This window comes from Callionymus lyra, chromosome 12 (genome assembly GCF_982586985.1).
Source record: "Callionymus lyra chromosome 12, fCalLyr1.hap1.1, whole genome shotgun sequence".
NCBI classification, from domain to species: domain Eukaryota; kingdom Metazoa; phylum Chordata; class Actinopteri; order Syngnathiformes; family Callionymidae; genus Callionymus; species Callionymus lyra.
Window position 1 is genome coordinate 5,190,436 of NC_141829.1, and position 17,624 is coordinate 5,208,059.

Here is a 17,624-nt window from a genome sequence, read left to right on the forward strand (position 1 = left end):
ACTAAAAATCTGAAAGTTCTGTCTTCTTTTAAACCAAATCCACCTGCTTTCCATGTGTGTGTAACAAATGTTACTTAAATTCATCTTATCATGAAGATGAAAGAGTTTCGTACCTCTCGGTTCAGGTACTGATACAGATAATGAATAAACTATTAACTGAGCACAAGCTAATTATCCACTACACACGACAAGAAGACCAGTCAGTGTGTAGACATTTTTTAAAGTTCCGCTAATATCCGCTTGTGTAATGTTGTTCAGGCTTGTTAATGAATAACCCGAGTGTGTTCTGGAGGGTCTGTCCGTCAAATCCTTGTGTTTACATTAGCAATAGCTTAATTACTTTGCTGTGCATTACAAATACTTCTATATTTTAACCAAACCTGTGTTGTTTGGTAGGGTGTGTATCATCAGAGTAGTTCCTGAAGCCTCTGGTCTGTGTTGTAAGTGTGCCACCGGTGTCTCGTTGCGAACCTCCTCTCAGCTTGCTGGTCACGATTCAGAGTCCGTCTGAAGTTGAGTACTTGCCAAAGCCAAGTCAATTTCTGGGCTCTTTGTAGGAGAGCCAGTAATTTTTACTTGTCATTTATATGACGGATCTTCAGAGAGGAATACGCAGCGTCGACCGGGCGAGTCCAACCACTATTCAAATTAAATTAAAACGGTTGCGACTTCGTCGAGAGTCGTGTGGTCTGTAAATACTGCAACACCAGAGTCAAGTACTGGACAATACTACACATATATACTTGTTACTACACTATCATAACACCAGAGTAAAGTACTGGACAATACTACACACATATACTTGTTACTACACTATCACAACACCAGAGTCAAGTACTGGACAATACTACACACATATACTTGTTACTACACTATCACAACACCAGAGTCAAGTACTGGACAATACTACACATATATACTTGTTACTACACTATCACAACACCAGAGTCAAGTACTCGAAAATACTACACATACATACTTGTTACCACACTATCACAACACCAGAGTCAAGTACTGGGCAATACTACACACAAATACTTGTTACTACACTATCACAACACCAGAGTCAAGTACTAGACAATACTACACATATATACTTGTTACTACACTATCACAACGCCAGAGTCAAGTACTGGACAATACTACACATATATACTTGTTACTACACTAACATGACACCAGAGTCAAGTACTGGACAATACTACACATATATACTTGTTACTGCACTATCACAACACCAGAGTCAAGTACTGGACAATACTACACATATATACTTGTTACTACACTATCACAACACCAGAGTCAAGTACTGGACAATACTACACATATATACTTGTTACTACACTATCACAACACCAGAGTCAAGTACTGGACAATACTACACACATATACTTGTTACTACACTATCACAACACCAGAGTCAAGTACTGGACAATACTACACATATATACTTGTTACTATACTATCACAAAACCAGAGTCAAGTACTCGAAAATACTACACATACATACTTGTTACCACACTATCACAACACCAGAGTCAAGTACTGGACAATACTACACATATATCCTCGTTACTACAGTATCACTATATATATCGTGTTGTTGCCCTGGTACAGTGATGGGTATCGCCAACAGACAATAACTACTTTGATTTGCTTTGAAACCAAAAAATGTCCAAACATCGGAGTCGGCTGCATCCTCTCGTCCTCAGTCATCGCCGGTATCTCGCTGGATCTCATATGTAATAATACAATTCAATTTAAAAGCAAAAAACTATAAACAATTATTCAGTGCTGTTTAATATAACTAGCTTCAGGGAAAAAAAAACTCAATTTAAGTCTATTAATATTTTCTTACACCCCTATTATATAGTAATGTTTATTATGTTGTTACTTGAAGTGGCCTTTTGTTTATTTATGATGATGGTGATTATTATTATTGCAGTGTTGTTGCTGGTCTCTAATGACAATAACAAATGATTTAAAAAAGGGTTGAAAAGGTAGCGCCTCATAATCCACAGCAGAACCTATTTAAAGAAATATCTCATTGCGTTAAGTGGAGTTGCGTGTATTATTCAGAAGTGTAAAAAATCTGGTTTCAAAATGTGCTTTTGGGTGTCGCACTGAAGCTCGATCGCTTGTTAACTTGGCTCGGCTACTACGGTTCTATCAATATCTGGGTTATGTAAGTCCAGCCATCTGCCACAGGACACCACACCGAGCGTCATTGTTGTTTCTGCACAATACTCCTGGAAACCGATTCATTAAGTTCCACGTTTCAAAAGGGCTTTTGAATGCGACGGGAATTGCGACCTCAGGACGTGGACGTGTGAATCCTCAAGGTGGTCCATGGAAGCGAGCGCTCGGCGCCTCACGTGTCAATGTTTGCCCTCTTTTCCCCGCCGGAGCGAAGTTAAATGCTAATCTCTTCCTCTGTTAGCACACCGTCAGCAGCAATGCTAAACACTGTGGATTTAGTGGTCATGTGCCTGCAGTCTGAACGTCCGCTGAACTCACGGCTGTGTTGACACTTATCTTAAAGTCGCTTATTTCTCAAGAGATCGGTGGATGAATGACTCGCCCAGGTGTGGTTTTATCTCCAGGTGTATGAATAACCGAGAGAATGCTAGCGTACGCCTTTAATGTTCTTGTGAGTTGAAACGATAAATGATGTTGTGTGTTTATAGTGAGTCAGCACTTGTTGTATTATGGATTTAAGATGAACCTTAGTCTTGATAAACATACAGTGTTTATGTCAACAAGGAGGCGTCGTATTCGAACCTTTAAAAAGTCTTCGTCCACAGAGGAGTCTAGAAAATGTTGGATCGTTGAATTTAACATTGAAAATGTTGCCCTTATTCTTGGCTAATGCTTTTTTTTTAAGCATTTCATTCTTTTTTGGAGTAATTTATTAATTTGTATATTGTTTTTTTTTCATATTTTGAATTAAAACATTTAAATATTTTCAAAATGAACTCATTACTTTGTTTTTCTGATATTTTAATTGCCATAATTAAAAAAATAAATGCTAAATTCAATATTTAATTCAATTTGTTCGTCACATGATTAGTTGAGTAGATTCTAGTACTCTTTTGGTATCGTCCGGTGGTACTATTATACCGTCATTTTTTATATTGTATTTAAAAAGCTACAAATCAAAATGTACCTTGAATGTTTGGAATAAGAATTTCAAACTCCATGTCCAATCCAAAAAAAAACCTTTTAAAAATATACAAATTATTAAACACAATAACTCAATAAAAACAAATAGAATCTTTTAATATAGACTTGATTTAATTCAATTATTCCCAAAAAATATTCAATGTTGCTCCATAAAAACAAATTTAAATTACAAATGAAATCCAGGTTGCAGCATTTGAAATGTTAACTTCAACCATTCGATGTTCCGATGACACTGATGTATAAATAACAGAAACAATGCTCGCCCACTTATCTTAAAGGGGATTCTACTGTTGAGGTGAACTTAAATCATATTATCTTAAAGGGGATTCTACTGTTGAGGTAAACTTAAATCATATTATCTTAAAGGGGATTCTACTGTTGAGGTGAACTTAAATCATATTATCTTAAAGGGGATTCTACTCTTGAGGTGAACTTGAATCATATTATCTTAAAGGGGATTCTACTGTTGAGGAGAACTTAAATCATATTATCTTAAAGGGGATTCCACTCTTGAGGTGAACTTAATTCATATTATCTTAAAGGGGATTCTACTGTTGAGGTGAACTTAAATCATATTATCTTAAAGGGGATTCTACTGTTGAGGTGAACTTGAATCATATTATCTTAAAGGGGATTCTACTGTTGAGGTGAACTTAAATCATATTATCTTAAAGGGGATTCTACTGTTGAGGTGAACTTGAATCATATTATCTTAAAGGGGATTCTACTGTTGAGGTGAACTTAAATCATATTATCTTAAAGGGGATTCTACTGTTGAGGTGAACTTGAATCATATTATCTTAAAGGGGATTCTACTGTTGAGGTAAACTTGAATCATATTATCTTAAAGGGGATTCTACTGTTGGGGTTAACTTGAATCATATTATCTTAAAGGGGATTCTACTGTTGAGGTTAACTTAAATTATATTATCTTAAAGGGGATTCTACTGTTGAGGTGAACTTAAATCATATTATCTTAAAGGGGATTCTACTGTTGAGGTGAACTTAAATCATATTATCTTAAAGGGAATTCTACTGTAATGTTGAGGTGAACTTAAATCATATTATCTTAAAGGGGATTCTACTGTAAAGTTGAGGTGAACTTAAATCATAGTATCTTAAAGGGGATTCTACTGTAATGTTGAGGTGAACTTAAATTATATTATCTTAAAGGGGATTCTACTGTTGAGGTGAACTTAAATCATATTATCTTAAATCAGATTCTACTGTAATGTTGAGGTGAACTTAAATTATATTATCTTAAAGGGGATTCTACTGTTGAGGTGAACTTGAATCATATTATCTTAAAGGGGATTATACTGTTGAGGTGAACTTAAATCATTTTATCTTAAAGGGGACTCTACTGTTGAGGTGAACTTAAATCATATTATCTTAACAACAATCTGTGTATTGTGAGTCAGCATTTGTATCATCATCATGAACTTTCTTCTGAATTATCTCTGAGGATGTGGACGTTTCATCTCGTGTGATGTTAAACCGTGTGTCGTCCGTCCGTCCGCCGAGGACGAGGAAGTGTGTGTTCACCTGCGTGTTTTCTTGTCGTGGCTCACCTTGTTAATCCGTGGAACCCTGAGCACACTTGGCTGCCACACACACACACACACACACACACACACACACACACACACACACACACACACACACACACACACACACACACACACACACACACACACCCATCCCAGCACGTCTGGCCCTGCAGCTGCAGCAGAGCTAAATTTAGCCCTGGATGTGCGTACGCCTCAGTTCCCTCCGCCTGGCCTGCGAGATGAGCGAGGGATGAAGCAGAAAGAGCAGCTAATTCTCGCTCGCCCCTTTTCTTCCTCACCTCTGCTCTGCTTCAAAACCATATTTCATCTCCTTCTGTGTGTTTTTTTTTTTTTTTTTTTTTCTGCCCGTGCGTCCCGGAGGCAACAGTATCGATCGGCGTCAGATCATGATCGAGCGTGTTCTCTGTCGGCCAATGAGTGACCTTTGCTCACAGAACGCGAGCATCATGTAGAAGCATGCGAGTGGTCGCTCGCTGTGTGAGATGATCTTTTTTTTTTTTTTTTTTTTTTGCAGGGAAATGTGCAGCACTGGTTTTCTATTTATAGATCCTCCGCGGACATAAATCTACTCCACCGGTGAGTAGCCGGTTGGCGTTACAAATCTGGGCGGCACGAGATGGAGATTATGTGGGTTCATTGTGGGCAGGCATTAGTGTTAATCTGTTAATCAAGGGAAAGTGTCTGGATTAAGAGTGAGTGCTATATCGGTGGTGATCCACTGTACATACAGTAGTGAGGGCGAACCATGTGAGGAAAGGTACAGTGGGATTATATGATGCTGCTTTTTATAGAAACATCTTTATGTAATCGATATACTCTCAGGTTTTTACTTTGGTTTCTTTCTCCTTGAACATGAATAGCAGTGTGTTGTCAAGTATCTGTTGATACGTATCATAATTCAGGAGCAACGATACAATATATAGTGTGATAGTGTAGTAACAAGTATATATGTGTAGTATTGTCCAGTACTTGACTCTGGTGTTGTGATAGTGTAGTAACAAGTATATATGTGTAGTATTGTCCAGTACTTGACTCTGGTGTTATGATAGTATAGTAACAAGTATATATGTGTAGTATTGTCCAGTACTTGACTCTGGTGTTGTGATAGTGTAGTAACAAGTATTTATGTGTAGTATTGTCCAGTACTTGACTCTGGTGTTATGATAGTATAGTAACAAGTATATATGTGTAGTATTGTCCAGTACTTGACTCTGGTGTTATAATAGTATAGTAACAAGTATATATGTGTAGTATTGTCCAGTACTTGACTCTGGTGTTGTGATAGTGTAGTAACAAGTATATATGTGTGGTATTGTCCAGTACTTGACTCTGGTGTTGTAGTATTTACAGACCACGTGACTCTTGACGAAGTCGTAACTGCTTTCATTTGTTTTCAAACCAAAATATGTTCGAACATCAGATGAACATTTTCTGTTAACAGTAAATAATAATTGAAAAAATGATTGTATACACACTTTATTGAAACGTAAACCATGAAATGACTATGATGAAAATATAATATGATTGGGAAGCAAAGATGAAAAAATAAATGAACAAGAAATACAGATTATTGAATATCAATACGGTCTCATGAAAAAAATATTTTAGTGTTACGATATCTTATGAATATTCTGCACTGCAAGAAAAGGGTCCTGCATTTAAAAAACAACAACACAGAAGCAATAAAAAAATTGTTGATCAGTCGTCCCCTATAGACTAGGATTAGAGCTTCATCGTTGACCTTGAGGAAATTCCTCGACACGTACTTCTGTAGACTGATGGTGAGGAGCAAGATGATGATCACCCTTAAACATCTTTAGCAAATATATAATGTATATATAATATACCATTAGTATTAGCAGTTTAGCATTAGCACTTTAATCAACAATATCACTTTTTGCCTTATAATGCACAAAAGGCAACATTCAAACATTGTGTAATGACGATAAACTCTTGAGTCTTGATCCTGTCCTTCATATATTCATAATTATGGAGAGTTAACGAACAAGACGATCCAGGGTCATGAACTGTGACCCTATAGTTTAAGGCAATTAATCCTGGCGCCGTTATCTGCTGAAAGATTGTTAAGAGAATCACATTCTAAACGTCTGTCCAGCGTCCTCTGAGTCCAACATTTACCTTTATTAACCCTATCATCTCCCAGCTGTTCCACAGTTGGCTCAATAACATCTGCTCTACTGTCAGGTCATTATTTGGCGAGAGCAGGGTTTACGTTGAGGTGAGGGAACGTCTAATACTCACAGGTTATTAGAGAGCTCATGAATGAGTCATTAGCTTTACCGTCTGTAGGAATAAGACTTTACAGCAACACCGTTTGGGATGATAAGTAGCTAGAATATGTGGCGACAGCATCTACTGATGGATGGAAACGTCCAATTTTCTGGAAGAACAGGGGATTCAAACCATGGACCACGATATCAGTGGAGCAGGACAGTCTCTGAGAAAACACTGGATGAACCAGTACGATTTAAAAAACGCAGATTTTATGATGGAGCTCTGCTGTTATTCACTTGAATATTGCAATTGTTTTTTCTTTACAAATAACCTTTACTTACTTACAATACTCTATCTATATTCAATAAAACTGTATCGAGTTTTAATGTATTTATTTTCCGTATTTAAGTAACTAGGGCTTTGTATTTGTAAGAATCTGCTGATACGATACATATCGCCATACATGGGCAACGATACTATATATTGCGATATGCAATACTGCAGGAATGACAATATATTTGTACTGTTGTCCAAGTACTTGACTCTGGTGTTGTAGTATTTACAGACCACATGACTCTTGACAAAGTTGTAACTGCTTTCATTTGTTTTCAAACCAAAATATGTCCAAACATCAGCTGCTGGGGTCACTGTATCCTCTCGTCCTCAGCCAGTGCCGATTTCAGTGTTCATTTAGCTGCAGAGGACATGATGAATGTTTCCATTTGGCGGCAGGAAGATTAATAGCGACTGAAAAATCTGTGTGAATATTTGCACGCAAATTGTTAAAAAGATTGAATTATTTTATTTTACAAACATATTATTGAACTACAAAAAAAAACAATTATTACAAATAAAATGTGGAAAAAAAAAAATTCGATACAGTGCAAGTATAGTGGAAAAGAATACTGCGATTTATCAATATTTTATATCATCCCTATTATTATGAAATTTACATTTGTTCATTTTTGTGTCATGATTCAACTTCGCCCCTAATTAAGGATAACCTCAACTTAAGTGGCCACTTTTCTTAACTTCTTAAGAACATCAATCTTCCAGAATGTGACTTTTGTAGTTAAACAGTAAATACATGTTGTAGGTTTGTGTACTTCTTCACCGGCTCTTTGTATTTGTGTCTGTAAAACCAAGATTCATCGAGACCTTGTCATGACACGGATGATTAAACCATACATTAAGAAAATAACGAATCTTTTCGAATTTCACATACGTATAAATGTATAAATGTGGCTATGCTATGCTAACATTGTGATGGTTTTTCACACAAAATAATATTGGGCCAAAAGGCTGTTAACTTTCTACAGTGCTTGACGTTCTATACGTGTCAGTATATTCTTATGATGTATTATTAAGTTCCAGTAAAGATCCGTACAGGAACAATCAAGCATGTGAAACACTTGTTTTATTTAGCTTGTGTATGTTAACTTTTCTAGTTACTTGTGAAGTATCATCCTGACCAGTATTTGTTACATTTTCTCTACCATTATGTTGACGGAGCCGTTAATTCTTCTGCCATCTGTCGTCATCGCCACGATGGTCACGCTGGACCCGGCGAGGAACTAGACCCTGAGAAATGGAACAAACGGCCGGAGATCTTCCTCAGACTGAATAATTCATGGCCGACCGAGCCGAGCTGACCTTGAAAATCCTCAATGTTGGACTGTTGATACCAGTGTACGGCTCATTTAGGACGAGAGTTGACACTGATGGAAGCACACACACAAACACACACACACACACTCGATCTCTAGTCATTAATTTGACTTCCTCCCAAGGAGTTAGTTTTTGTTGTTTGTTTCAGTGCACATTTATTGTCTTTTTTTAATCCACAAAACTAATAATCAACATCATTAATTACATAAAAATACAGTATTTCTTTTTGCACCAGGATGAATGATGCGTCTGTACGAATGTGTGTGTGTGTGTGTGTTATACTGCTGTTGTCTGACGTACACAACACCTTGAGAGAAGTGTTTGTTCAGACTGACATGTAAGCAAACATGGCAAACATTGTATAGGTCTGTAGACAATCCTTGTCTGCACAGAAGAGACAGTCACAGACCACCTGTTGGAGATGTTCACTGCAGAGCTGAATCACTTCGTGCATCTAGACTTTACATTACCTGTTAAACTGCTGATAAATCTGCATTTGTGGGAGAATAACAAGTTAATATTTAGGGTTATTATTGTAAATGAGTCTAAAGAAGTGGTTACATTTTTGGAGGCTTGATTATCGTTGCGTTGGTACTCGAACAAATCTTGATGTTTCATTGTTATTTGAAATCTCTCGGCTTTATATTGTAGATTTTGACATGTGTTCCAGTACCTTACTAGTATTGACGATGTATTATTTTCTTAATGTCAAATATGTCTCACTGGATTCTAATACGTCTTCTTAAATAACATGTAGATGAAGAGTACGGCCGTGTATTGGCAGAAATATTGCGATATACAGTATATATATATATATATATATATATATATATATATATATATAATATACACACACGTATATTACGATACAGGGGCAATGAAATGATATATTTTGATATATTGTAATACTGTTGTAACGTGGATATAATTGCACTATTGTCCGAGTACTTGTCTCTGGTGTTGTGATAGTGTAGTAACAAGGATATATGTGTAGTATTGTCCAGTACTTGACTCTGGTGTTGTGATAGTGTAGTAACAAGGATATATTTGCACTATTGTCCGAGTACTTGTCTCTGGTGTTGTGATAGTGTAGTAACAAGGATATATGTGTAGTATTCTCCAGTACTTGACTCTGGTGTTGTGATAGTGTAGTAACAAGTATATATGTGTGGTATTGTGGAGTACTTGACTCTGGTGTTGTGATAGTGTAGTAACAAGTATATATGTGTGGTATTGTCCAGTACTTGACTCTGGTGTTGTGATAGTGTAGTAACAAATATATATGTGTAGTATTGTCCAGTACTTGACTCTGGTGTTGTGATAGTGTAGTAACAAGGATATATGTGTAGTATTGTCCAGTACTTGACTCTGGTGTTGTAGTATTTACAGACCACATGACTCTTGACGAAGTCGTAACTACTTTCATTTGTTTTCAAACCAAAATATGTATAAACATCAGCTTTAAAAGCTGCTGGAGTCACTGTATCCTCTCATCCTCAGTCATCCCCGGGATCTCGTGGGATTTCATTCTTCCTGTAGCAGCGGGGGACATGATGACTTTTTAATTGCAACACACAAATTGCACCATGAATACAAATTAAAAACAAATGTCAATACTATGCATGTTAAAATAATGTATTTAGTGCTTTTATTATTAATACAATACAGTGAAAAGAAATATTGCGATCATTTCTTAGACCTTTGTGTCACATTCTTACTCCATGTTCTCTGTCTGGTTCTGGTTCTGGTCGGACAACATCATTGTTATTTGGCTCCACAGCGCCGTAAACAGGATGGGTCGGCACTAGATTCCACTGTGAGCTCGGGACAATGAGCCGGCCGTTCACGGAGGAAGAGTAGATGGAAAGTTTGCTTATTGTCATCGAGGAAGGCTCATTAGCCGAGTGACATATTTACTCAACAGCGCCGGCTAAATATAAGCACCAGAATATGAGCAGAAAGGAAGTGAGGGAACCGTGGAGAAATCATTCTGGAAATTCCAGCCATTTTTTTTGGTGTTTCTATTACGAACAACAATAGCAGACAGAAAAATGTGACATTATTGATGTCACTGCAACGGATTTATAGACTTCATGAGCACAATAAAAATACGAAAAATGATTGCAGGAAGTTCTAAGGGTGTAAAACTTTTCACATGGGGGGCAACAAGATTCAATGTGCAAGAAATGGGCCGAACAATAACTGACATTCTTGCAGAAAAAGAGTATAAACTGAGTAATATATCAGCTTCTCCAATGTGTTTGAAGTCTAGTTTTAGCCTTTTGTGTTTTTTGTATGTAAGTAAGTAATTTATATTTATATTGCGCTTTTCTAGACCAGGGTCACAAAGCACTTAAACAATCAAAACAATATACAATAAAGTATATACTTTTTATGTAGATTAAAGTACATTTTTAAGAGTTTCCACTTTCCAGTGTAAATCCTTTAACTTCCATTTGTTACAAGACTATAACTAGAATACTAAATCAGTAGGTTTTATTTACATTTACCCCTCACTGTCAGATCCAGGCCCAAATTCCAGTTGTCAAGACCAATTTTTCCTCTTTTTATACCATGATTAAAATAAATATTCAAATAAAATTCAAAGAGTTCCGATGGTAACATAATATGTGACATAACGGATAATAACAGAACAACTATTCAAAGATTATTTTTAATACTTTCTTTCCCTTTTTGACAACAACTTGTGTGTTTGTTACTTAAGGTAAAAAAAAAGAAGATATTCTTTTGGTGTTGATACACAAGTATTGGTTGGTCTGACAACCCTACTCTCAACATTTATCCAATCAATTAAACCAAACAAATACACTCAATACATAGCTTTACTATACTTGGAACAAGCTAGCATGACTGTACTTTGCTTGTGTACAGCAACATGAATCCAAATACTTGCCTGTATGGACCTTTTAAAGAACTTTTATGTGACACTTTAGTGTTCTATCTCTGTTTTTGTCCCTGTTAAATGTTTTTTTTAACTGCACTAGTGAATTTCCCCGCTTTGGGATCAATAAAGTTTAATCTAATCTAAATCATCTTCTTATATTTCAAGATAATCCGATAATTCTCTGATACCAATGAGCCGTTGCTTTTTTGAAGGGTTTCATTAAAACCTTGTTGTGTACATTTAACAAGTGAAAAGAGGATTTGTCTATCTATATATAGACAACCTTTAAAGTTCGCCGCCTGAATAACCTGGAGTGTAAACAGTCGCCATACGAAGCATCGGTTCCCAAACAAAGCAGGACGAGTTGCTGAAGTCAACAAGGGGAATTATTCTGGATTCAGACGGAAACTAAGAGTCATGGTCTCCAGCCTGCTGAACTATATTTACCGTGGACTCGTGACATGAACAAACATTTACTTCCTTCTTCAATTTTGTTAGTGGGGTTTGTGTTGTTCTTCTTTGAATTCTGAAGGTGTAATTTGTTTGTGAAATAAAAGCCTCAGCGTTGTGCTTCCAACAATAATGGACTCGCAAAGTTATTTATCTTATAAAACAAGTAATACATGATCGAAGATCCAAGTATTAGATACTATAATAGGAAAAGTACAGTGGATCAACACAAATGGTATCACAGTAGTGGGTTTAATTCAAACAATTAAATGGCCTCATGTTCACTTTTGTGAAATGATGTCATGTTTACTCGTTTCTTCAGAGCGAAATTAAAGCATTTAATGTAGCGACTAGAGCTCAGTCATCTTCATCTTCGTCTTCATCTTCATCTTCGTCCAAAAAGACACTTAAAAACATCCTAATACTTCCATACCGCTCGACTGTAACTTCCCTCTTCGATTTAAGCCTCGACGAGAAGTAATTCCGGTTCATATATCTCTTGTTATCCTTTAAACATCTGCCGCAAACGAGAATAAAATAAAGATTTTTTTCTTGAACAATTCTTCTCATGCGGAGGCTTCAATCCAAGAGGAACGTTACAGACGAGCAGTATGGAGATATTTGGATGTTTTTAAGCATCTTTGAAGGAAGTTCTTCCACTGAGCTCCAGTTGCTACATTAAAATGAACAAATATTTTTGTCTATAACTCTAAAAAGGAACGGATTACACTGAAAATAATCCCAACATGAGTCGACGTGAGGGTAGAAAATGAGTTAAATCTTAATTTTGGGTGAACTAACCCTTGAACTAACACATTAGTTATCATTATTTTTAAATGACACACATTGACGCCTTATTTTCTTAAATAATAACATTTTGTTTGCATCAATATTTATTCATAATTATCTTTTCGGAAAGCGACACGATAATATCCACCAGATAAGGCGAGTTTCACCCTCGTTCACTCTGTGTTGGACTTATTGCGGGAAAAAACGTAGTATTTTGTACCACTGTAGTTTTCAGACATGGTTTTGGTGTACTCAGCCAAATACCTGTCAACTGGCAGTAGTACTGCCTGAAGTCGTCTCTCGCTCGTCTTGTCTTGTCGTGATCAGTAGAATTTCCCAGAATCCTTGTTTGCTGGATATCTTCAATGATTGTCTAACTAGTCATTGATCAATCGTTTTCTTCTCCTGATCTTCCAGGTGAGCATTACTGAGCGACAAATGTGTGCGACCGTGGAGAACCACTTCCTCTTCCCAGTGAAGATCTGACTTGTGGCACAGTGAGGTAAATGTGTTCTTTCAATTCTTTGCATGTCTTTAAACAATATCACCACTGACTGAACGTTCTGTTAAATGTTTGGAAAATGAGATGCATATTGTATTTTCAACAACGTGCCGTGGGTGTGCGTCCTTCACACGACTGTGAGACTCTGTAATCCTGTGCGGTTCATTTTTCCTGCACATGCTCCGACACTTTGACATGCCAGCAGAAACGCACGAGTCGTCTCTTTTCCAGAAGAGCTGAACAAGCCTCGGTAAATTGAGCGTTTCAATCCACGCCGAGATCGGAGGAGCGCCTCCTCGCAGAGGCTCGGTAAACAGTCGGAGCGCCGCCGCCGACCTCCACGCAAATCCTCGTTCTTGCTCTTCTGAGCCTGTTTTGTAACACATTCAGGGCTAATCTGCACCAGTCCGAGAGACGGCGTTTAACTTGGATTTGGTTTTAAATGGAAGCTCAAGCGGCTGCGATATGACGAAGGGAGTCTGGTCTGACTGTGCAGGGTTTTCGTGGGGCAGACTTCACATGTTTCATCATTGAAAATGATTAACCATATTGAAGGTTTCCATGGATACAAGGCATCGTATTTTGTAAAACATCCTAAACCTCGACACAGATGTCACATTAAATGATGGTCATGAATGAAAAACTTAAGATCAAGTTGATTTAATGTCGATAAACACACATTTGGGTCATGACAAATCTTGCTTTTATTCCCAAATTCTGGAATTGAGGCAACATTTCAAGTTTATTATGAGAAATGTTATCCTGATTTCTCCTTCAACACCATATGTAGCTGTAGCATGAATGTTATTTCGCTAAATGTTTATGTTTCATAGTTGACTTTATAATTTTAATGTTAAAAGTCAGTGTTAGATTTGCGTAGTACAAAAATGTAAACTAAATTGATTGTCAACTCCCTCCTCCGCTCTTCAATGTTCGTGTTGTTGTGCGTTTGTGGACAACAATGAGTTCAACTCACTCGACGCACCTGTGACTTTGAATGGACTTTGCATGTGGTATAAACACACCTGGTGTGGTTGTTTAGTGTCGTACAAACACTTTACATGTTCTCACCGGAGAGTTCAGTCGCTGAACTCAACAGACAAAAAAACCCTTCATTTGTACACCCATGTCAAGCATATGTTTAATAATCTTATAATAGATATTCCATTAAAGTGATGGAGGAAAACAAACGTCTGATGATACTTTTATTATTTGTTTTTCATACGGTCGTGTTCAGGGACGAGAACGAAAACCTCAGTTTCTGTCTCTGTGTGACTGTGACCCCCTGCTGGGCCTTAATGTCTTCATCTTGTGCGCCCCGCAGGCAGCGGAGGGGGGTCTCTGATGAAGATGCCGGGTTCAGAGCGAGGTGTTGTCGAAGAATGGCTCTCAGAATTCAAGGTAAAGGCCCCGCCCCCCCCCTTCGATCCCGACTCGTGCTGCCACATGTGCGGGTGTTTTTTTGAGGTCAAGGCCGTGCACGTGTGGGGTCACTTTACAGAAGAATGATTGACAATCAGAATCAGAATCCTTTATTTGTCCCGCGAGGGGAAATTCGGTTTAAACAGCAGAGCAGTATACAAAAAAATAAAAACACCCAGAAATAAAAATAAAATGAAAAAAATCTAAATAGAATAAAATAGAAATCTGCACCATATTATATATACAATATATTTACAAAAATAACAAGAAGAGGTGCTGTTAAATATTATCTGGCTGTGTTCTTGTTGTGGAGTCTGATGGCAGCAGGGAGGAAGGACCTGCGGTACCTCTCCCTCACACACCTGGGATGGAGCATCAATATCAGCTACCTGGAGAAATGTTTGCCACCTGGACTTCACCGATTCTGGATTTAAAAATGGCTTCAACTTGAGCCGATCTCATGCGACACCAGGCCACGTGCGTGGGCGAGCGACCACCCGAAGGTCGGCGGTCTCGTCTCAGAACCCGTTCGTCTTGACGAGCGATTTATCGCAGTGGTCAGTGGAGAGAACACGTGGCACGTGAACTAAAGGCATGTAGTTTGAACGGTTTTCAGCTCTGACCATGTCCCTGCTGTGCTATTGTTGTTCGCTGTCGAACTACACCAGGTTCTGTTGCATTCCTGGAAACGGGAAGATAAAAAGAGGAACCGCGGGAGTCTGACAAATGTCAACTTGAATTAAAACGAGTGTCGCACACGAGGCCTGGAGGCCAAATCAGACCGGAGCTGGTCTGAATTCAATATTTAAAACCCTTCCAAAGCAAGATATTTACGGTGTATTTACTAACAATAAACGCCTCTGTCTTTAGAAGTTCCAAAACAAAGAAGTTTATGCCGAAGGAAATGTGATAAAACATGTATGTTTGTGCTTCGAGGAGAAACAGCAGATTGTGTCGTGAAGCAGTTGTTGATGAACTATAGAGACGCTTGATGCTAAAATTAGCCTTCGGTCATTAAAACTGATACTTTAATCTGTTTCAAGTCCTGTTCACCGCTCGCTGGATAAAGACTTTGTTCGGCTCACGACTTCTTGCTGCAACTTCGTGATGGAGTTTGATGTCCGTGAACTAAATCAAAGATTCTTTAATGAATCTGTCTTTGGCATAAAATAATCTCTTCTTTTTGGTGTCAACTTACACTTGTACTTGTTTCTCGGACAAACATCCTCATCTTCCTACATAGAATATCAACATTGTAGACGAGTATGAATATTATTGTTATCATTGAGAACAGGAAGACTTTGAATAATTGATATTATTTTTACTCTTTAGTGTAGCCATTAGTGCTGCTGTTGGGATTCCCTTATTCTTTTTATTTTAATGAATCACTATCCTAAGTGCCATTAGGTCACAGAGTACAAGAGGTTATTAATTTTGAGTGTGGCTGGCGTTCATCTTACAAAAAAATCTTTAAAAAATATATATATTTATTAGAAAGTTTTCGGTCAATTGCAAACGTACTGTTGAGCTTCTGTCTCCATCATCTGGTCCATCGTTCTGCTGCAGAACATCAACACACTCTGTGACATTTCAACTCATTATGGCGAAGAAAAAATTGTTTTGTGTGAGAGTGTATGAGTGTGTGTGTGTGTGTGTGTGTGTGTGAGAGTGTATGAGAGTGTGTGTGTGTGTGTGTGTGTTGAGCTGCAGGCCGCGTAGAACAGAAGAAGTGATTAGTGGAGTCTAAGTTAGCAAATTGTGACAGGAGGGAACACAGATCCAAAAAGAGGATGAGAGTCTGTATAATAGCGTGAGTCACTGTGTTCTGCAGAGCAGCACTCTCTAGACTCTCTAGACTCTCTATACTCTCTTGACTCTCTTGACTCTCCAGACTCTCTAGATTCTCTAGACTCTCTAGACTCTCTAGACTCTCTAGACTCTCTAGACTCTCTAGATTCTCTAGATTCTCTAGACTCTCTAGACTCTCTAGACTCTCTAGACTCTCTAGACTCTCTAGATTCTCTAGACTCTCTAGACTCTCTAGACTCTCTAGACTCTCTAGATTCTCTAGACTCTCTAGATTCTCTAGACTCTCTAGACTCTCCTGACTCTCTAGACTCTCCTGACTCTCCTGACTCTCCTGACTCTCCTGACTCTCCTGACTCTCCTGACTCTCCAGACTCTCCAGACTCTCCAGACTCTCCAGACTCTCCAGACTCTCCAGACTCTCCAGACTCTCCAGACTCTCCAGACTCTCCAGACTCTCCAGACTCTCCAGACTCTCCAGACTCTCCAGACTCTCCAGACTCTCCAGACTCTCCAGACTCTCCAGACTCTCCAGACTCTCCAGACTCTCCAGACTCTCCAGACTCTCCAGACTCTCCAGACTCTCCAGACTCTCTACACTCTCTACATTCTCTACACTCTGCTGAATCTGTGCTGAGACCAAATAAATGTCCGTCATCATCCACGGAACATACATTTCGGAGCATTCAGAGCAGACTCTTGGTTCAGGTGAGGAGCCTCACTCCATGTTTAAATGATGCCCTTAAATCTCCCTCGAGCTCAGCTTTACATTTGAACGTTTGTCTTCGTCTGTTGTTCCTCGTCGGGGCCGACTCGTCAAAATGTCGAAAGTGTTCATGAGATGATGTGTCGGAGGTGAATAGACTCACGAGTGTGTTTTATTTTGAACATGCATTCAACGTTTAATGTTTATATACAAAAGAAGGAAATGGGGGGATGGGGGTAAATGTAAAAATAAAGAAAAAGAAAACATTACAAATTACTAGTTTGGGGAAAAAGTTGTCAGTTTGTAGCAAAATATTGCTAAATATTCCTACACAGATATACATATTAATGCCAAATAAACCAACATATCAATACATGTGTACACTAC

At 38.0% G+C, this 17,624-nt stretch overlaps 1 protein-coding gene across 2 annotated transcripts in view; it reads left to right on the top strand.

Annotated features, from left to right (window-relative positions):
* Window positions 1-17,624, top strand: part of LOC148068047 (hyccin 2-like) — a 54,547-nt gene that overhangs the window by 7,939 nt on the left and 28,984 nt on the right. The window contains exons 2-3 of one of the 2 annotated variants that reach the window (XM_087803464.1): window positions 13,219-13,303; window positions 14,628-14,704. In XM_087803464.1, the coding sequence (XP_087659590.1) occupies window positions 14,648-14,704 (57 nt within the window). In that variant the 5' untranslated portion in view covers window positions 13,219-13,303; window positions 14,628-14,647. Of the gene's footprint in view, window positions 1-13,218; window positions 13,304-14,567; window positions 14,705-17,624 lie in introns of those variants that run through there. The other variant, XM_087803466.1, reaches the window with a different exon arrangement.